The sequence below is a fragment of the Varanus komodoensis genome, unplaced genomic scaffold, assembly GCF_004798865.1.
Source record: "Varanus komodoensis strain SLA01 unplaced genomic scaffold, ASM479886v1 scaffold12, whole genome shotgun sequence".
Lineage (NCBI taxonomy): Eukaryota > Metazoa > Chordata > Lepidosauria > Squamata > Varanidae > Varanus > Varanus komodoensis.
In genome coordinates this window covers 14,777,499-14,799,514 of record NW_025335349.1, presented here as the reverse complement: position 1 = coordinate 14,799,514, position 22,016 = coordinate 14,777,499, and the positions used below count along the sequence as shown (strand labels likewise).

At 39.1% G+C, this 22,016-nt stretch overlaps 1 protein-coding gene across 6 annotated transcripts in view; it reads left to right on the top strand.

Annotated features, from left to right (window-relative positions):
- UBR5 (ubiquitin protein ligase E3 component n-recognin 5) overlaps positions 1–18,163 on the top strand; it is an 80,402-nt gene extending 62,239 nt beyond the window's left edge. For 5 of the 6 annotated variants that reach the window (XM_044421741.1, XM_044421740.1, XM_044421738.1 and 2 more), the window contains 14 exons: positions 8–128; positions 208–306; positions 913–1,156; positions 2,039–2,153; positions 2,998–3,142; positions 3,931–4,061; positions 6,252–6,312; positions 6,459–6,634; positions 8,488–8,572; positions 10,021–10,176; positions 10,391–10,504; positions 12,446–12,590; positions 13,993–14,078; positions 14,843–18,163. In XM_044421741.1, coding sequence (XP_044277676.1) covers positions 8–128; positions 208–306; positions 913–1,156; positions 2,039–2,153; positions 2,998–3,142; positions 3,931–4,061; positions 6,252–6,312; positions 6,459–6,634; positions 8,488–8,572; positions 10,021–10,176; positions 10,391–10,504; positions 12,446–12,590; positions 13,993–14,078; positions 14,843–15,055 — 1,891 coding nt within the window. In that variant the 3' untranslated portion in view covers positions 15,056–18,163. The remainder of the gene's footprint in view (positions 1–7; positions 129–207; positions 307–912; positions 1,157–2,038; positions 2,154–2,997; positions 3,143–3,930; positions 4,062–6,251; positions 6,313–6,458; positions 6,635–8,487; positions 8,573–10,020; positions 10,177–10,390; positions 10,505–12,445; positions 12,591–13,992; positions 14,079–14,842) is intronic. The other variant, XM_044421739.1, reaches the window with a different exon arrangement.
- Positions 18,164–22,016: the final 3,853 nt, after the last annotated feature.

The window sequence follows — 22,016 nt, the reverse complement described above, 5'->3', positions numbered from 1 at the left end:
TTTACAGGCCACAATGTAGTTTTATGGGAATGGTTATTTCTCATGATATGCTGCTTGGACGTTGGCGTCTTTCTCTAGAATTATTTGGCCGGGTGTTCATGGAAGATGTAGGAGCAGAACCTGGATCGGTATGTGTTTCCTTAACTGAAGACAGATTGGTGGTATTGTAGACCTTTTCTTTTACTAATATATTGATTCTCTTCATAGATCTTGACTGAATTAGGTGGTTTTGAAGTAAAAGAATCAAAATTCCGTAGAGAAATGGAAAAACTGAGAAACCAACAATCTAGGGATTTAACACTAGAGGTAAATTTAATGTCATCTTCCTCATTTTAGCTGGATTTAAAAAATGAACGGTGGTGGAATATAAGGTTGCTTGCTTTTCAATTACTTAGTTAATGTAGCATAAAATGCTGGTTCAGTCAGTAGCCTGTGAGTATTAGGGTAATTGACATCCTCAAACATCACAAACATAGCTGAAAACTAATCTAACCAAGTTGATAGACTACTTATGATTGTGCCATTGAGACTCTCACCTTGCTGGACTGCAGTTGTATCATTTTGGCCCAGAGAGTGCCAGTTTTGCAAGTTTATCTGGTGGACTTAAAGGACTGGGACATAGGTTCAGTAAGGAATAACTGGGGAAGCTGCCTAAAAAACAGACTTAAACCATATAGCAAGATTATTTGAGCATCCAGAGAGAAAGCAAGACTTTCAGGTAATTATAATTTGCTCTTAAGTGAAGACATTGCAACTAAGGGGATGTAATTAAGGGGTATGATTGCTCACATGCTGCAGCTAAGAAATGTTACTCAGTGGAATTTGAATGCCAGTGTAGTTACATAAAATAATACTTGTTTAGCTTGTCTATTCCTTTATAAACTTCAGATTGTGTTTTAACTTGTCTGCTAGGTTGATCGGGATAGAGATCTTCTAATTCAACAAACAATGAGACAGCTCAACAATCATTTTGGTCGCAGATGTGCTACAACTCCAATGGCTGTTCACAGAGTAAAGGTGACATTTAAGGATGAACCAGGAGAAGGAAGTGGTGTGGCACGAAGCTTTTATACTGCTATTGCACAGGCCTTTTTGTCAAATGAGAAACTGCCGAATCTAGATTGCATTCAGAATGCCAACAAGGGGACCCATACAAGTAGGTATCATGGGATGACTGTATTCAGTATAATATTAAAGACTTCAACAGTTAGTCAGGGAGGGGTGCAAGAAATTAGGTAAAGTTTTTCATTACCCACATGGTTTCAACCCTGCATTAGCAGCTATATGGCCTGCTCTGTAAACAGTCTGACTGGGAATCTCAGGATGCTAAATTCTACACTCGATACCAGTGTGTGCATTTAACATATAACAGACTAGAATCATCTATCAGTTCTTTGTCTAAATTCTGAGATCAAACATTCCAAGATGGTGCATAGATGCCTGCACAGCCAGGTCTAGGAAAGAGATCACTGAACGGGGAAAGCAGGGGAAAAATCAGCCAGATTTCTTCTCCATTTTATATTACTTATTGCAGAATCCAGAAGAGTAGATACCTTCCTCCAGGGACCTTAGAACCTAAAATTCAACACAGGAGGGACATGAGGAAGGGGATGGTAATACAAGCGGGCCAAAGAGATGAATAATAGACATTTTATTTCAGTTGCATGTACTTGGGTTTTGTTGGAGCGGTGTAAAAGAGCCAAGAGGACTGAGACAAAGAAAGCTTCACAAATAAGGATAATTATTTAATGTTTTGTTGCTCAAATATATTGAAAGTGTCAGTACTGAAGACTTGAGACTTTCAAAATGTGTGTGCACCTGGATTGTCATAATAAAACCAGATGCAAAAGTCTGATTATAAAAATTTGGAGCTCTGGTTCGGAGCTCTATTATTTATTTATTGCATTTATATACAATTTTCTGGTCTACTCTCTAGGTGTTGTCTCACATGGCTTTGTGACCCTTCATAGTATTTATAAATGAGTATGGTTATCAAAAATAAATGTGTGGAAGCTCTAAGTGTGTCTATCCCCTTCAGGTTTGATGCAAAGATTACGGAACAGAGGAGAGAGAGATCGGGAAAGGGAGCGTGAAAGAGAAATGAGGCGAAATAGTAGTGGCTTGCGAACTGGTTCTCGGAGAGACAGGGATAGGTAAGTAGTTATCTTTGTAGTTATGATCTAAGCATTGAAGTGTTGTTAATTGTGAATAAGTGCTAGTTGTCATTGAAATATTTTTGTTATGAATTTTACCAAAACAAAATAAAATCTAAGTAAAAGCAAAGGAACAAATTGACAACAAGTATATAGTAAACCCTCTGAAATTAACCATTGCTGTTATGTCAATATCCAAATAAAGCATATTCAGATATATCAATTATACACAAGCTTATACAAAGGCAGACCAAATATCTCTATATTTGAGACATCCACTGAGATATAAAAAGTGTTAAGTCTTTGATCCATTGTGTTATGAGAGGTAAGCCTTTATCTTTCTTGTGCTGTAGCATGAGTCTTTTAGCTATTAAAAGGAGTCTAGAAAACCCTTTTGTGTTGGCCAAGGTTTAACTTCCAAAAAAACAAGTTGACTATTTAAAGTAGCTGAATATTAAGAAAACAAAAATCATAACTACACAATCACTTCTGTACTTACGTTACTGTCATCGGTGAAGAAATGGAAATTGAGAGTTTTTGCAGAAGTCAAACTGAGATCCATTGAAATTAGCAAACTTTCTGCACATGTGATTTGCGTATGTGGTGCACATGTTGCACAAGCTGGGCAGATATAAATGTCTAAAATGTTGCTTAGAACCAAGGACTCAAAAGGAAGCAGCTGCCAATGTGTCAGGATACAAGCAAAAGATAGAATACTAGGCTTTTCTAGTATTTTAACACAACAGAAGAGCAAGTGTTGGTCCTGGAAGATATACTACAGTGATCTGTAACTGAATCTTTTGTAGAAGAAAGACAATTTCTGATAAAATGTTGTTTTTTTAAGGGACTTTAGAAGGCAGCTCTCCATTGACACCAGACCTTTTCGGCCAGCATCAGAAGGGAATCCTAGTGATGACCCAGATCCTCTTCCAGCACACCGACAGGCCCTGGGTGAAAGACTGTATCCCCGTGTGCAAGCAATGCAGCCCGTAAGCATAATGTCCTCATCTGTCTACTGTGATGAAAATCATTCTCATTTCTCAAAAAAAGTACTCTGCAGTATTGATGAGCACATACGTACCTCGTTATTTTTCTTTGCAGTTATGTAACTTGTTCATTGCATCAGTTTTGCATAGTAGATATACTGCGATACTAGAACTGGGTCTGCTCTGACAAGGATCCATATGCAGAGCTGCCGTGTCAATTTAAATCATGGTTAGAGCATGTTTTAGCCTGAGCACTACATTCCCTCAAGGGTAACTTTTGGTGGACCACATGATACCAGTGGGTGGAACTGTCCTGTAGTCTTTTAAACACATACACGTCTACATTCATTTGTGCCCACACACAATGCCACCCCATCCCCACTGGTGGCAGTTACATTTGCCTCCCAGTAGAGCCACTGGTCAGCATTTTTTGGTTAAGTCTAATTGCTGAGCTGATCTTCATGGAGACTGCAAGGTGTTGGGAAGGAAGAAATGACTCTTCCCTCCACAGCTCTCATCTGGATAGATATCACACCTTCATGCAGAAATTAGACTCTATTGGGAACTTGGAAAAAGGAAATAATGCCTGTGCTGGGAAAGCAAAGGGGAGTCTGTAGAGTAGGATCAAAGCCAGATCCAGCTTGTAAGTTCTCCAGCCATGATATTAATAAATAGGGAAATCAGGAAGAATGTTGGCATGAATGACTGGGCGGTTAAGGTTTTCTAAATTCATGATACCCAAGCAGATGGTGAAAGCTGGAAAAACAAGCTAGTGATCTCTTCATTTTCAGGCATTTGCAAGCAAGATCACAGGTATGCTGTTAGAATTGTCCCCTGCTCAGCTGCTTCTGTTACTAGCTAGTGAAGATTCACTTCGAGCAAGAGTGGATGAGGCCATGGAACTCATTATTGCACATGGAAGGTAATTTAATGTTAGTGCTGAATGCCCTGAAAAAACTTGGAAAAAATGAACTTGGTTTTGACCTAAGGAATCAGTACTTGTATCATCTTAAGTCCTCTGTATTTTAAAGGCAACCTAATTTTGTTTCAGTTTTCCCATTGGAAATATCTACCACTCCTGTGTGTCTGTGTGTGTGATGGCTATACCCCACCTTTCTTCCACTGTGGAACTCAAGGTGGCTACATGTGATTCTCAGGTGGTCTCCTCTCCAAGCTCTGGCCAGCTTAGCTTCAACATGGTGGATACCTTATGTGCCTTCAGACCATATTCTGGGCCAGTAAGAGAATTCAGGTTTCTTAGATAGTTTTCAGTTAAAAAAAATCAAGAAGTATTTTAAATTAGGCTTGCTACAAGGAAAATTAAGTATTAAATCAGAAAGGAAATACAGGACAACAGACTATTCAGAGAGAGAGAGGCTTCTGTGAAACTAAACACTGCAGGAAAAAATACATAATAGAATCATATTGTTCTGTTCTCTGGGTTTCAGGAGAAGAGATAATCGAAGTCCCAAAAGTATCATTCTGAGAGAAAGCAGACAAGCTAGTTCCTTTGTTCTCTCAATTATATACCTTTTCCTTTTCTCTAAAAATGTAATGCAATTTGTGGCTCATTCTGTCACACTCTCAATTAAAATTAATTCTTTATAGATTGATACACAACTTAAGACACTTTGTAGGTAGTTTTTTTTCATGTTCAGCTGGGACAAATAATAGGCAGCTGTATTATTTTTATTGTTATTTATTAAAACATTTTTATGCCGCCCCATTCGCCGAAGCCTCGGGGCGGCTTACAACAATAAATTACAATAAATATAAACATTAAAAATACAAAAAATACAATATAAAATAAGCCGCCCTGGCCAGATAAGATCAAATAATACTAACAGTTAAAATGCCGCTTAAATAAAAAGGTCTTCGCCTGGCGCTGAAAAGCAAATAACGACGGCGCCAGGCGGACCTCTCTGGGGAGCGCATTCCATAACTTAGGCGCCACCGCAGAGAAAGCCCTCCTCCGAGTAGCCACCCTCCTAATTTCTTTCACGGAGGGTTCCCGGAGAAGGGCCTCTCCCGCTGATCTCAAGGGGCGGCTGGGCATATATGGATGTAAGCGCTCCTTCAGGTAACCAGAAGACTTCTTATCAGAAGAAGACTACAATAGGTTATACACAGATATATAGAAGATCAGGAAAAATGAAGCTAGTAAGTGCAGAATTTAAATATCCATCTATACAATCTCAGCATAAAAATACATCCAAAGTTATCTCACCCTGCCAAAAACAAGATAATTGTAAAATTGTGAAGAGCAGAAAGTAAAATACTTTCATTTAGAATTTGGGTGTGCATTTTTTTTCTGTGTCTCAGTTACTCTTTTCATCCTAAATAAATGCATATCTTAGCTAGCTTGAGTATTTGTATTTCAGTTAAAAATACAAATCTGTTGCACATGATAAATAAGGCCAAAATATGTAGCAGCCTTTTTGTGGTTTCAATTTTATTCAGCAGCTACCTAAACAGATTCTCTTATCTGTAAAAATTATGAGCTGAGTCCAGTTTTATTGAGAGAGTTGTGTTGTCATTTACAAACTAGACTTGATCTGGTAAGACCTCCCAGTTGTCATAAATCTGTCATATCTTACGTCTTTGCATCTCTGCCAAAATATGAGAAGAGCATCTCTGTCTCAAAGCAGAAGATGCAATCAAGGCTGAATTGTCAACCACAGTTTCAAAATGTTAGCCCAAAAGAACCCAGCTCCATGTGCCTGTCTTTTTCCCAATGCACTTGGGTTCAGCACTTGGACCTAATCAGTTCTTTCCACTTATGCAGTAGTAATGCCTTTAGGTTGTAAGAAATGTCTGAAGACTCATGATGTAGCAGCTTTGCTGACACTCAGGAGATCTTGATCTGGTCAGTGTGCAGATAGGAGGCCATGAGTGGATCCTAGGTTCACTACCTTGAGCTCTGTAGAAGAAAGACAGGATATACTGTAAATGTGACAAATCGTAATATACATTGGATTCAAAGAGATTTCAGTGCATCCAAGGGGCAGATGTATTTCTGTTGCCATTTTCACCAATCCCTGCCACTTTTAGCAACAGCATTTCCCCAAGTATTTTATACTTGCATTTAACTCAGCATTTTTTTTTCTCAAAGGGAAAATGGAGCTGACAGTATCCTGGACCTTGGCTTGCTTGATTCATCTGATAAAGTACAAGTAAGACACACATTTTAACAATCACTTTACTAGCATATGTTGGTGCTGTAGTTTGAAGTGTTTTTAAGTTGGTGTAGTTTTTAAACACAGTACAACATTAATGCTGCAACAGCAAACAACCAGCTTCACTTCATATCTCTTTCTAGGAAAATAGAAAACGGCATGGTTCCAGTCGCAGTGTTGTAGACATGGAATTGGATGATACAGATGATGGTGATGATAATGCACCACTCTTCTATCAACCTGGAAAGCGTGGTTTTTATACACCAAGACCTGGCAAAAACACAGAAGCCAGACTAAATTGCTTCAGAAATATTGGCAGGTAAAATCTGCTAAAAATCTGTATGGGACAGTTTTATATTGAAATGTATCTAAAAATAACAAGATTGGAATCTGGAAATTAAATAGCTTGTTTACAGAGAGGTGGTTCTCGTGTCACAATTAGCTACTCTGAATGTAAGTTATGGTGGATTGGTGGTTTGCTTACTGGTCCATGTTACTTCCAAAAGACTAGCTTCATTTTGGAGCCCATACTGCTGTGGCTACCACTATTACCTGACAGCTCTAAAAAAATAATCTGAGGACATAGTTTGAACGGGAATGCCTGGGGAAGGCTAAATATCACTAGAGCTGGCATTCCATTATTATTATTAGTATATCTTTATTGCCCCATAGCTGAAGCTCTCTGCTGTTTACAGCATCCTGCTGTGCCATCTTTGTTTTGCAACTGTTGGGAATATTTGTCCTTTTTTAGACTGGTAAATATACACAAATTAAAGCACTAAGAAGTAAATGGAACAGAAATTGCGCAGCTGCAATAACTTCTGCATTACTGCAAAATTCTCTATTTCCCCACTTAATTTGTGCAAATTTTGCCTCTGTTTATTTCTCAGCCATTAAATTTACAACACTTCCCTTCTCATTTACTTCTCAATCAAAAAGGTATAAATATTCTCATCAGCTTAAAATAGAAACAAACAGACCTTAGAGGGTGGTCCAGAGGATGAGGTGGCTAGATGGAGTCACTGGGACAATGAGTGTGGTCTTGGGTGGACTCCAAGTGAGGACAGGATAGTCTGGAGGAATGTTGTCCATGGGGTTGTGATGGGTTGGGCACGACTTTGTGACTAAACAAACAACCCCCCCACACACACACACACGCACGCACTAAGAGGGTGGTCAAACAGAACAGGGCAAATGGGGCACCGGAAGTATTTATTTACAGCTGTCACTGTCCACCCCTCTCACCATGGGGCTCCACTGTGTCCCATGCAGATACTGCTCTAGAGTGTTTCTAAAAACTTACAGGGGACCACAGCTATAGTGCATCTAAAAGTAACTGCAGAAAGGAGGGACAGGGACTGTTTACCCTTTTTGAAATAACTGAAAGTTCAAGGTAACTGCTGCAAAGAGGAAGGACACTGAGAACCATCAGTTCAACACTTAATAGTCAGAGGATCCCAGTGCCAAGAGGGATATTGTTCCCCTGGTGTACTTTATTGGATCTCCTATCCATTTTTAGTGCTCTTAAATTGCGCTAATGGGTCCTTTTACTCTATTATTTCTCCTTCAGTCCTTCTAAGTTAGTGGATGGTCATCCTGGTCTTGTCAGTTTCCTTGTATGTTGCCTATTCCACTTCAGTTCTTTTGACAGCTGGTACATAGAAGGAAATAAATATTACTGCACTCAGGAATGCTGTCCAAACACCTTCAGCTATTGAGTTGGTATAAAAATTAGATAAAGAATATAAATAAATAGACATATGGGATAGCCATAACAGCATACCTGCAAAACTGACAAGAACAAACACCAAATATGATGCAGGGTTTTTTTTTTTTTTTTTAAAGCTAGGGAAGAATGCGAGGTAATGATCAGAGTAGAGAAGGGAGCTGGACAAGGAGACAGGGCAGGTTCTGCCACTGATGGGGAGAACAGCCTACAGTAAGCCCAGTCTTCTGTTGGGTTAACTGTGGGTTGTTTGGCAAACAGCCCACACCATTTTGCTTATTTGCAAGGGTGGTTTGGCCTTACTTGTGAACCCACTCGTTGGCAAGACATAATCTGAAACAAGGTGAGCAAATCCAATGTGGTTTGTCATGTCATGTGAACCAGATTATAGGCTTCACTAATTATAGGTTTTCACCGATTGTTCCTCATTTGTTTTTCATTTACAGAATACTAGGGTTGTGCTTGCTACAGAATGAACTTTGCCCCATTACATTAAATCGACATGTAATAAAGGTGCTTCTTGGCAGAAAGGTAAATAATACACAATCATAATTCTTTAACCAGTATTGTGGTGTTCATTTTAAAATGCAGCACCTGATTAAATATGTATTGACCCAAAGTTGTTCAGTATTCCTATTAAAGCCATCTTTACAAAGTAATGAAGTAATCTGCAGATTTGAGTCTCATCTCTTCACTGATATACCTCCTCCTTCCCCACCAGTGCTGGTGGTCAAGCCCTGGCCAACTCAGTGCAAACCTAGGAGCTGAATTTTGTGCAAGCCACAAGCTGCTGTTCTACCACTGGTGTTCTATCTAGTCAGAAAACATACCAGCAAGCAGCCTGCGACTGTGGTGGGTTTAGCTGCAGATTTGCCTGTGCTCAGCTGTCCTCTGATAGTATGGAGGTGTGCTGAAACCAGCATATAATGTCAGAATTGGGACTCATGCCTTATTTGTGAATAATTCATTTGTTTTGTACATCTATATTTCCCTTTACATGTATTCTAGAAACACCCAGAGTAAGGAATGCTGCATTTTGTTTATAAGACAAAATGAGAATTATGTATATAGTGAGATCTTTTTTATTGGTACTCTGTTTTTTAATACTGTGTTTATCCTTTTTATCTTGTTTACTGCTCCACAGTCTCTGCAGATGTGGCATGGTATATCAGTGTTGTAAATAAATGAGAATAAATAAAACACCCAGAGGCTGTTGCTTGGTCAGTCACATGAATTCTGCTTCTCTTTACAAACCAACTTGACACTGGTTTTTTATTTTAGTTTGCTGGCTGATTGCAGCCCAGCTTGCCAGTTCAGAGATTACAGCAATCCATCCTCAGCCATGGCCTGTGAACAACCATATGTCGCTTATTCCCTCCCCTCCTCTCCATGTGTCCAGCTTGGTACTGATACTGTAGCACATTTAAATCATGTTTTTCTGATTGGTATACAATTAGAATGTGTGCTTTAAACAAGTTATTACATCAGACAAACATGCTTGGGGGAGGAAGGGGTTTAGGATGATTGTGGCTAAACCACAGCAACTTGTTCCTTTAATTGAGCAGATTTGGATATATCCCTATCCTTAACTAATTGCTTGGTATGGGTGCTATCCAATAGGCTATTGTGCTCCTGCCAATTCTGTAGTAGAAGCAGGACTCGCTACTTGCACAGCAGGGGATTAATACTTCAGAAAGTGAGCCTCCAAAGGAGTAGAAATATTTATTTCTGGACTGAGAGAGGCCAGCAGTGTTCTGCCATGTAAGCTCTGCTACCTGCTGCATTCCAGAAACTAATATATTCCTGCCTAAAGCAATAAGCTCTAATTGTGCAACCAGTAGGCCCACCTGGTGCAGGGGCAGGGCAGGATAATGCCCAGTAAAACTTCTTGATATTCCTAACAAGAGGATCATTAGATTAGCTGTACTGTGAGCTAATGATGAAGCTAAAAGCGTTTCATTTGTACATTTTATTTTCAGGTTAATTGGCATGATTTTGCTTTTTTTGATCCGGTTATGTACGAGAGTTTACGACAACTTATCCTCGCTTCCCAAAGCACAGATGCTGATGCTGTTTTTGCAGCAATGGATTTAGCATTTGCAATAGACCTGTGCAAAGAAGAAGGTGGAGGACAGGTATGTAGAGGTTACACGGCCTAGTGTCAGTTATTCAGAATCAGTAACTCTTTCTGCTGGGAAATTAAAGTGCATGGATGCTTCAATAAATTGAGTTGCAAATGTAACAAACCATAGGTATTACCATAGTTGAGAATACATTTTATTACTGTGAATGCTTGTAAATCATTTAAGAAGTTTTAAAAAATATTTCTGCTTTCCTTTATTTTATTAGGTCGAACTGATCTCCAATGGTGTAAATATACCAGTCACTCCTCAGAATGTTTATGAATATGTCCGGAAGTATGCAGAACATAGAATGTTAGTAGTTGCAGAGCAGCCTTTACATGTAAGTGATGTGAAATTGATCTCTGAATTTAATGTAATTGATTTATTACAAAGATTCCTCATAATATGTGTAGAAATGTGTCCTGTAACAGATACCGCTGTTTTGGAGAGGTTCATGGAATGTTTGGGCGAAATTGACAGGAGGGTTTCTGCTGCTTAGTTGCAGTGTCATTAGAAATTATAGCTTTGAATTTATGGCAGGCCCAGAAGCTACCATTCTTTCTCCTTATTTGAGTGTAAGTATATTCTTCTCAACCAGAAAGGCTATGCCCTTTGATTTCTTAAACTAAGAGAACTCTTCCCTTCTGAAGGAGGTGGGTGTCAAGGCCTCTTAATGCAGCAATCTTCCAAGAGCTGGTGGCAGTCAATTTTCAGTTTTTTTGGCCATTCAGTCAGGAGGCATAGGGAAATTTGCATTAATATACTGGTATTATAACAACTATCTGGCTTGACATTATTATTATTATTATTATTATTATTATTATTATTATTATTATTATTATAACATTTCTATGCCGCCCCTTGCCGAAACCTCGGGGCGGCTTACAACATGATAAAATACATTGAAATACAATAGTCCACAATAAATTACCATTAAATATAAAAATACAAAAAATACATTGATTTACAAATACAAAATTAAAATTAAAATTAGTGATTATACATTACTACATACTGTGAAGACCTTGTCAGCTTGATCTGCAACTTGTATTCCCACGTGATAAACCACATTGTGCAGAATGTTTAGAAAATGCTTGCAGAAAAAGTGGATGGTGGGGAAAGGAAATCCTTGGGTTGGCACCTTAATTTTTTGAGAGAAACTGTACGTGCATGAGAGCTGGTGTGGTTGTAGTAGTTAGGAGTGTCGAACTGGGAGCTCTGGATTTTAGTTCCCACTCAGTCCTGGAGCTGACTGGGTGACCTTGAGCCAGTCACAGACTCAGACCAAATTTCCTCATGGGGTTCTTGTTGTGAGGATAAGATTGAGAGCAGGAAGAGGAAAATCATGTAAGCCGCTTTGAGTTCCTTGAAAGGAAAAATACAGAATATAAATATAATCATAATAACTTATGTAAGAAGACCCTGCTAAGCTGACAAAATATACAAGGGAGATGGATGCGGACAACAAACTGTAAATAAACCTGCCCCTAACTAATCGGTACGTTGACAGTAATGCTCCAAAAGCTCTGTTAAGCCAGAAAGGACAAGGATAGCTTCTCACTTTGCCACACAGGATGTCTTGTGTTGGGGAAAGAGGAATGGATGGCCATAATGGCATAAATGACCTCTTGGGCTCTAGGACAGCACTGTTACATGGATGTTTGAGAGCAGGATTTGGCTCCTTTTTGGGATTTGGAAGAGGGATCCCATCATCTGGTTTTACTCTCTAGCTAATCAGTGTTTAAACTCGTTGCCTGACCTCATTGTCTATGATAGAAATTGGGTGTCCACACATTTTGTCTGGTCTTGATAGGCATATCAACACTTCTGGTTATCAGTACCCTTGTTCTCCACTTGTCCCCGACCTTGCACTGTGTTTCTGCAGGAGGTCAGGGACAATCCCTTGTTCCCTTTCACAGTTCAGAAGTCTAGTATAACTATAAAGATGATTCCTACCCCATTCCCACTTGGAATTTGGATGGAGTTGAGAGGAGATTGTTTTGCCACTGAATTTTTAAAGTCCATGGGAGCCTAGATAGCACCTGACCCAAGAGGCAAGCCCCACTTCCTTTGCTTGCTCCAGGTTCTTCCAAACTAGTGGAGCAGTAGTAATACAATGGGATGGGAAATTGAAAGGGACTGCCATCACACTTGGCAGAGAATACTAATATTTTCCATGGTGAACAAAATTGTGGATCCAGTGAGATGGTTCTCAGCTTCAGTTGTGGAATAAACAGCAGGTGTTCATTTTTTGACAATGTAATTATTGTGGCCTTTTCAGGCAATGCGGAAAGGCCTGCTGGATGTACTTCCAAAGAATTCATTAGAAGATTTGACAGCAGAAGATTTCAGGCTTCTAGTAAATGGCTGTGGTGAAGTCAATGTGCAAATGTTAATCAGCTTTACTTCTTTCAATGATGAATCAGGTACTGCGAGTTGTATATTAGTAATATTGTGGCTTGCTTATTTGTATATTGGTTATAGCAGTGTAACATTTCCTTATGCACAGAAGACAAGATTTAGCATAGTGTGAATGGACTTTCCATTCTCCCCATGATCCCTGGAATTGATTTTGGGGGCATAAAGCAGGAGTTCATTCTGCCTGCTCTATTTATTCTGTTAATGGAAGGATGCAGTTGATTGCAATCTACAGGCATGACAACCCCTTGTGGGTGGCAAGTTACACCGGGTTGTCATATCATGCTAATATTCCTTGCAGGCTTATTTTAGGGGTGGTTGTGCTGTCTGAAACCAGGTGACAGACCCCATTACGGATACCTGGAAGTAGTTACTGAGCTGCTTGGCAAGGCTGCCAGGAACCACTGTTGCTCTTGCCAAGCCCACCTGGGTCTCCTCCAGTCACAATTGCCCCTCTGATGACCAAGCAGCACAGTGGGGTGAACGTTATGTCACCATATTTGTGCCAAAACTTTCACTTTCTTGGTTTGGACCCTGCGCCTCCTCAGTGCCTTACATCTTCTTCACCCTTTCCCAAGACTTTAGATTTTTGGAAGATGGGAAAGCATGAGCCACCTCTTTTACAGATTAGTCTTCTAGCTGCCAAAATTCTGTAATCAGGTTTTTTTTCACAAGGTTACACCGATGGACACAGACACATATGACCCTCTCAAAAACCTGCTTTAAAAGAAAGCCCGAGTTTTTATAAAGCTCCATGCTTCTGTAATAGGGGTGGCTTTCACCTTTCCAGTTGGGAAAAAGGTTGAAAAGATGCATGACACTGAGAAGAGGCAGGTTCAGCCAAAATAGTAGAGGATCTTGCTGCAAAGGGGTTGATCTAATAATACCCCCCTTCCTTTGTGAGCAAAGATTGCTTGCGGATAATACACAGTGAGCCTGATCACCTGTTGGGCACACTAAGGGTTGTTTATGCATCAATTAGCCCATCGTGTTTCAATGCTAGGGTGGGTTTGTGTGCTGTGCAAACCTTCACCACGTCTTGTATTCATCCCTTGCCTATTGATTTAGCTTCCTCACCAAAATACTGAAATCACAGTTCAGAGGACATTTTGTACACCTCCACATTAATACTCTCTCAGATGCGTTGTACAGAGATTTTTTTCTAGTGAGACCTGACCACCTATTTAATAGAAACTTCAATTTAGTGATGAAAAATACTGTATTATGAATCTCCTGAAGGAGTACATTTGAATCTTGTAGTTTGTTCTCTCTCTGCTGTTCTTACTGACATTTTAACACACGGTTATTACTTTTTGCACAGCCCGTATAGTTCTGTTAAATATACTTGCTAAATATAAAATATATGCTGTGAACAATTTGTTGATATGTTGATTAATTTCATTTTAATAGGAGAAAATGCTGAGAAACTTTTGCAGTTCAAGCGTTGGTTTTGGTCCATAGTAGAGAAGATGAGTATGACTGAAAGGCAAGATCTAGTAAGTATACTTTCTCTTGTTTGTAGCTAATTTTTCCATTTTGGGTATTAGATTCTTCCATATCTGGCATGAGGGGGAGACAACAGTTGCTTCCTTGCAATATTAATATTATATGCTTTAATTTTGGCTAAGATCCAAAGAATTAACACACCCAAGGTAGCTGTGAGCACTAAATTTCATCAGCATCAGTTCTTCACACTGTGTTACAAATTACTTTCTGAATTGAGAGGAATTTTAAAAGGAATTTGTGACCTGCCAGAGAGGAAAATATAAACAATGAACAGAACCTCACCATCCACTGGGTGTTCTATAATCATTTGTCATACTTAAAGTAGCATTGATTTCTGCATGTGAATCTTTAAAAATTCAGGACAAAGAAAATCTAGAGTAGGTTATTCCTAGTCACATGAAATAGTATAATGAGGCAACCATTAGCTAGAATGGTTCACATTTATTATGTAAGCATTCTAGATTTTTAGCATTAATTATTAACCAAAGTTAATCACAGATACTTAGCAGCTGTGGTATGTAAAAATGATGGATGTCCTTTAAAATATAGTCACTTAACCTGGGGGGCAACAGGTTGGGAAGGCTGGCTTTATGCCGCTGTGTAATAAAAATCTTGGTCTTAAGGTTAAGGTGCCATTGTTCTTTTGTTTTTGTTTTTTGGGAAATTCTGAGGTTTTGACATTTATAGATATAAAATTTTTAATACCGGAATGGTGTGTGTTTACCAAAATATTAAACTTTTGTCTGATCCTTAGGTTTACTTTTGGACATCAAGCCCATCATTGCCTGCTAGTGAAGAAGGATTTCAACCCATGCCATCAATCACAATAAGACCACCAGATGATCAACACCTTCCTACAGCAAACACATGTATCTCTCGCCTTTATGTTCCACTTTATTCTTCTAAACAGATTCTGAAACAGAAATTGCTACTCGCCATTAAGACCAAAAATTTTGGTTTTGTGTAGAGTATAAAGAAATGTGTATTGCTGTGTAATTATTATTAGCCAATTTTTTGTAAATTTTCCATTTGTCTATAAAAATTTATGAAAGTTAATGCTGTCATACTCACCCTGCTGGTATTGGAACAACTAAATTCAACATTCCTGTATTAAATTTGCAACACAAAGGCCAAGAAAGCACTAGCAATGTTAGACTGTAACCATTCGCTAGTCATCAACTTCATGGCCAAACCCAGCCAAAGATGACAGCAGAACAATATAAATTACACTGTGATGTAGCTTTTTGCGGAGGGGTGGGAGGGGGAATATATGTAATATGTTTAAAAAAAATTCACGGCTGCCTTTGTGGAAAGTGTTTCAGCAAAGGTTCTTGTATAGAGGGAATAGGGAATTTCAAAATAAAAAATGAAGTATGTTCTGTGTTTTATTTTAACTTTTTTAATGGTGTTTATGTTTGTGGTTGGCTGCACTTGTGCATCATGTATATTGAACTTGTAAAAAGTTCTTGCCAGTTAGAGCTAAGAGCTGAAATCATTCATGTTTGCTTACCAAAACCACTGCCACTGCAATTTTTGTTTGTTTGCATTGGACTCCTGCACACTAAATACCACCACTACTGTTTTGCATGTATTCTGTATACTTTAGTGAGGATCTTTTTGTACATAACAAGGAAGCCAATGCACAGTATTTAATCGTTCACAATCAACATTTTTGTATCCCTCTTTCCTTGAGCAGTCAGGAGATTGTCTCTTCCAATTCAAACCTGGACACTTGTTCTGCTGTGTCTCAGGCTGTTTAAAATTTCAGCCTAGGCACTACCTGGTAACTGTAAAATGTTTATAAGATCATGATTATTTGAAGGTACATTTTGGAAAAATTTAATGTTCGTGAGCAGCTTAACTACTTTTGTATCTAGCCTTTTTTAAGTATCTTGTTAAAGTTTTTAATAAATTACAGACAAAGTACAAAGTCATATTGAAGAAACAATAGTTTTTATTTATGTAGACTGTATATTTTTAGTTATCACTACACACCACATTTGTCCACTAAGCCACTCTAAATTTCACAAGTGGATAAAACTCCTCATCTTCTATCAAAACAGAATCAATTCAGCCCACATTTTACAGTTAGCAGAGAACTCTCAGTTGCCTGGGGCCAACAAACTCTTGTTTTCACTGGACTGTATGGATGGAGGGCAATATAGTTTGTTCAATCAGCACAAAAGAATTTTGTTTGTAAATTGGTGTGCTTTTAGGATGCTTGTTTTTTATTACATAAAAAGGTGTTTTTTTTTTTTTTTTTTTGAGAGAGCACGCATCCCTGCTATTTCAGTATGCTTAGGATTCCATTTTGTTACTAAAACATTGTATGGAAGGAAAAGGCTCTTTGTTGTTGCTTGCTGACTATTTCATATTAGATATTAGTGATGAAACCCTTAATCATTTTTATTTATCTTTAAGTATTTCCCTTGTGCTTGGGGTTCTTGGCATGGGGGAAATTGCACATCACTGAGAACCTGCCTCGATTTCTGCCAAAGTGGACCATTTCTCTTTCCTCCTCACATGCCAACAACTTTCAAGCCTGTTTCTGCCTTAGCTTAAAAATAGAATGGCCTGCTTCTGTTGAACATCTAAGCAGGCACTGGAGAAGCTCTCTAGAGCACAACTCGGACCTCCATATAGTCGAGGCTCTGAAGACTGTTCTGTTAAAGCTGACTGTGCCAGACTTCTATACTTTAAAAAACAAAAACCCTGCAGGTGCTTTTTTAAAAAAGATATTTTTTCTGCATGTACTGATGAAATAATTGGTTTCCCAAGTGACAGCCCTTCTAGGAATAAGGATGGAGTATCGCATGATGTATTCAGTGGATATCAAGTTTTGGATTCTGTTCCTGAATCTCCTACTGGCAAGTTTTGTAATGTCTCTGAGCCTCTTACTCACATTCTGTAAAATACTGATAGCTACCTACCTCACAGAGGTGTTGAGGCTTAATAAGGTTAATCTTCTCCAGAATCCTCTTATGAAAGGCTGTGTATATTGTATAGTATTGTTATATATAACCTGTGTATATATAGCATATCCATATGTTATATGTATAGTTCTGTATATAACATAGTTGTTTTACAACAGTCACAGTGGGATAAACTACCGTTAACAAGCTCTAACAAGTAGCTTAACATTAACTCGCGCATGCACGTGCGCGCGCACACATACCACGTTGCTGATGCTCAGACTGAGGGGGAAAGCTAGAATGATTTATGCTGTAGTCATTGACTCAAGTTGTATATGTAGCTATATAAATAGCTTTTCTCTGTATATTTGAACAGTATCAAGCTTTTAATAAGAAATGTTTATTAAAATTGTACACCGCATTACTGTGTGACTTAAGTTAGTTTCTTTAACTATGTAGTAGAGTGTAAAAAAGGGAAAGAAGAAAGATAATTAGAAAGCTTTAATAGCATGTTTAACTTTGCCTAACTCTTGAAACAAGATGTATGGAGCTGGTTTCTTAAAATGATCACACTTGCTGACACATTGCTGCTCTAAAACTCGTTCTGAGGCTTTCTAGACTTGGAAGATGGATCTGGATTTTATGTAGCCAGTCTGTTCCTCAGAAGTAACTGAGGTGGATAGGTTGATAAAGTTAAGATGCATGATTTGCTTTGACTCACCAGCTGTGAAGATTTAGCAGTGGTGACAAGGCTCTTTTGATTCTTTGATCCATGGATCCTTCGTCTTATAGCTTGAGATTGTATCTGGGGATCAGTGGGTAGTAGACAGTCATCCACTATGAGGCCTATGCAAACAATTGTGAAAGATTATCAGACATCACAGCCTGTTTGGGTACAACATTTTATTACTGTGCATTCATAATGTTTCAGCTCATATTGCCTGCTTTTTGCTGTTTTCCCCACTGAGATGAAAAGTGCAGCAAATGTTAAATTGGACCTTAGTCTTTTGAGCAGACGTATGATCTAAGCTTCTAGTTTTACGAAAGGCAATTTAAACCAGTTAAGAATTTGTGAAACTCTTGTAATTGTGAACAATTAAAAGGGCATATTTATTCTTACTTGCTAGCACTCACAAGGAATAAATATTTACTGACACCTTGCATATCCTTTTTCTGTCTGTCATGGACTCTACAGGGATAATATCATTCAGATTTCTTTTACTCTGTTGGGAATGTGGTAGAAATGACAGTACCTCATACTACTCTTGCCGTGGCATCACTTCAACAATAAAACTGTTTGAGCAAAGCAGAGAATGATGAAATGCAACTGGGATAACTGAAAATTTATTTCCAGTGTAACTGAAAACAATACATTTGAGAGCCGGTGTGGTGTAGTGGTTAAGATTGTGGAACTGAGGAGATCTGGATTCCAGTCCCTACCTCACCAGAAAGTTCACTGGGTGACTTTGGGCCAGTCATAGACTCTCAGCCCAACCTACCTCACAGGGTTGTTGTGAGGATAAGATTGAGAGGCAGAGGAGAATTGTGTAAGCTGCCCTGAGTTCCTTGAAAGGAAAAAAGGTGAGATAGAAATATAATAAATAAAAAATAATTATATAAAAAGTGTCATTCTAATAACCTAAAATGTGATAATTTAAAGCAGCCTACTAATGGATTATTCCTTAAAAGCTGGTTAAAATCATATGTAAAGGCTAGGGTAAAGACTTTTTGAAAAGGTAATTATCTGGCATTGATGAGTTGGGGGTCAGCCAAATTCATTAGGGGAGGGTGTTCTAGATCTGAAAATTAACCCTTAACCTTAATGTGGGAGCACCTGGAGAAAAGCCCTTGAAGATGGAACACACAATTCCAGCCTGTTTTTGCATAACTGGCTGCCCCTTTCAATATTCCTATCCTAAACCTGGGAATCATTTTGCATTATACTTGGAAATGGAACAAAAGATAGTGAAGATGTTTACTGGTTGGAAAAACCCATTCCATGCTGCCCGTACTAGCCAGCAGTCTAGCTAGCAACTTCATTCTGGATGAACCACAATTTTCAAGTCACAGAAGGTAGCCTGTGTATCACATATATCCAATAGTTTGATCTAGGGATAGCAGCAAAAGCAACAGATTCAAATGTTAGAATTTTTATGAATCTGACTTGCAGATTCTTTTGCAAACTGTCTTAATCATGTAGGCTTTAAAAAAGACACTTTGGGGAATTTGGGCCAATTTGCATTTGTGTTAATGTGCATTAGTACAAGTGTGAATTAGTGCTTATGTATGTGGAAAAAATACACTCTTTTAAAAGTCTGATTTCATTGATGAGTGAACAACGCTGACAGATGCTTGACTGATCAGTATATCTCAAGTTTCCTTATTTATTTACTTGCTTCAGCTCCTTCATTTTAGTTACCAGATCTGTAAAATAATTCTTCCTGATTCTAAAGCAAATGCCAGGGTTTAGGGGTGGGATGGAGGTATGGGTGAAAATAAAGCATTTTCTCACTTTGGCAAGAGAAACCCCTGAACCCTTGCAATTACCCCATGGAATAGTTAACTAAGAATCTTGTATTCATGGATCAAAGCATGCTTAATCGCACTAGAAATTTTTCCAGTTCATGCCCACATGCAAACTCCCCCACTCATTATATATCATTATAGAAGAACCTTCAGGTCATCTCATTATGGAAGGCCCATCCTTTCCTTCCAGGGCTGCATGGCATTATTTTGTTGGAAATACACTCTGTCAGGCTCTTGGAACACAGGTGCTGCTTTGTCATGGGTAATGTAAGTTGGGGTGATCTAGCCTCTTACTGCTATGCTTGTCTGTTCTAGATTTTTTATTGACAGAATGGACAACTCTATCATTGAAGAGGATAAAAACCATACTTTTTTTTTCTTTTGCTCCCTGTTGGGTTTTTCCAGGTCTTTAAAAAAATGCAACAATATTAAGTCAAGTTAGTTATATTCTTTTTATTTTTTAAAAAAGTGGGAATAGGCAAAACCAGTATTTGAATCTCACCTTTTTTCCATCATAGACCTAAAGGTGGCATACATAGGCTTTCTGGGCATTGATTACTGATCAGACTGACTTGTTCAGTCTTGCCATCAGACTGGCAAGATGACTGCATCATGTGCTCCTCAAACCATGGTCTAAGTACACCCATCAGTGGCTTTGACCCCTACCCCTCACTCAGTATTAAACAAGAATAGGTACTTCTTTTAGGCAAGGAGGGAGTGGATTCCAAAGGCACAAGTTCCCCATACAAAGGCCTGCCATACTAAAATGCTGATTGTCTAATTAAAGTGGGTTTCCTAAGGCATATAGTGGTAAATGGAGCAGTCTGATAACATGTTCTTATTCCATGACCTAATATTTATAGCTATAAACCCATGTTCCAACAGTTACTGGTATAATAGTAAAATCTCATGCTTTCTCCCACATGTTCCTTCATGTCTTCTTCAGGAGATACCCTGTTGCATGTCTTCTGCAATTTGGCAAAAAGCAACCAAGTTGAAGGCAACTGATACGTTCAAATGAAGTATGTTAATTGAAATAATGAACATCTGGGAATTAAAGACTCTGTTTCAAGACTCAAGGTAAACAATATTGAGCAAGTTCAGATATGAAGTCACGGCCACATCATTTCACACTCTGGCATTCATGAAGTTGTGGGATCTATGTCCCCCACACACAAGCCTCAGCAGAGTGCCATCCATCCTCACACAGTTAATTTGAGTGCTCACTTCTTAGCTATCCTGCTCAACCATGCTGCGTTTGGATGAAGTTGCATCTTCTATGATAAACTTCTTTAACAGTAGCCTGCTTGTGTGAGTACTTTCACACAAGACATTATTTATGCATTCCTCAGTGGTTCTGAATATGTGAAGTGGTTCTTAAAAGAGGTAGGAGTAAATAACCCACATCTTGCTCTTCAGGAGTGGAGAAAAAAATCCTGGCTGGCTATCAAACTATTCAACTATCTACAAAATGCAGCTGAACAGCCATCTGTTAGGGTTACTTTAATTTGGAGTCCTGTACTGAGCAGGGGCTTGGACCCGTTGGCCTTCTTGGCCCCTTCCAGCATTACTGTTGTATGATTCTGTCTTCCTCAATCGTGGCATTTCATCACCATCACCACCATCATCAATAATTTCCTGCCCTTTTTCCCCTGGCAAAGAACACAAGGTTTTTTAAACATGGTCTTCCTCCTAGTTTTCCTCAAAACAATCCTGTTAGGTAGGTTAGGGTGGGAGTCATTGGGTCATCCGAAATCACCCAGTGAGTTTCATGGCCAAATGGGGACTAGAATCTGGATCTCCTTAGTTTTAATTCAACATGTCACCCAGTATAACCACAGTGGCTTTCATTACATAATACCATACCAAGTACAGCTATCCCGTAGCCTTTGATTTGGTCCAGCAAGGCAGTCTTTGTTACTTATTAGCCCAAAATCAGCTGATCCACCTCAGGTAGACAGTGAGTCATTGACTCCCAAGTCAAAGCTCGAGTTATAAGAAGCCAGATTCCAGCAGAAGATCAGGAAGAACTTCCTGACAATTAGAGCAGTGCAGTAATGAAACCAATGACCTAGGGAGGTCATGGGCTCCTGCAACTAGAGGCAGCTGGACAGCCATCTGAGAGGGATGCTTTAACGTGGAGTCCTGCACTGAGCAGGAGGTTCGAGCCTTCTAGACCCCTTCCAAATCTATGATTCTATGCTCATATCAAACATACTAATCTGATACCAAACATATCAGCATACCGATCAATTCCGATGCATATGCATCATATCAGACGTATCAGTGCCATACGCTACGCCTCTCTGGGGCTGAGTGTGCATCATCTCCGGTGCCTTATTAATTTGCACACATGCTTCGACGTCTTTCAGATGCTCCAAGATCCTTCATCGCTTCGGCTACAATACCGGTGCTCACGCTGACCTTTCCTCGCAGCCGCCGACGGTCCCGCCCCCCGGAGGAGGAGCCCCGGTAGCAGGCCTCTCCGGC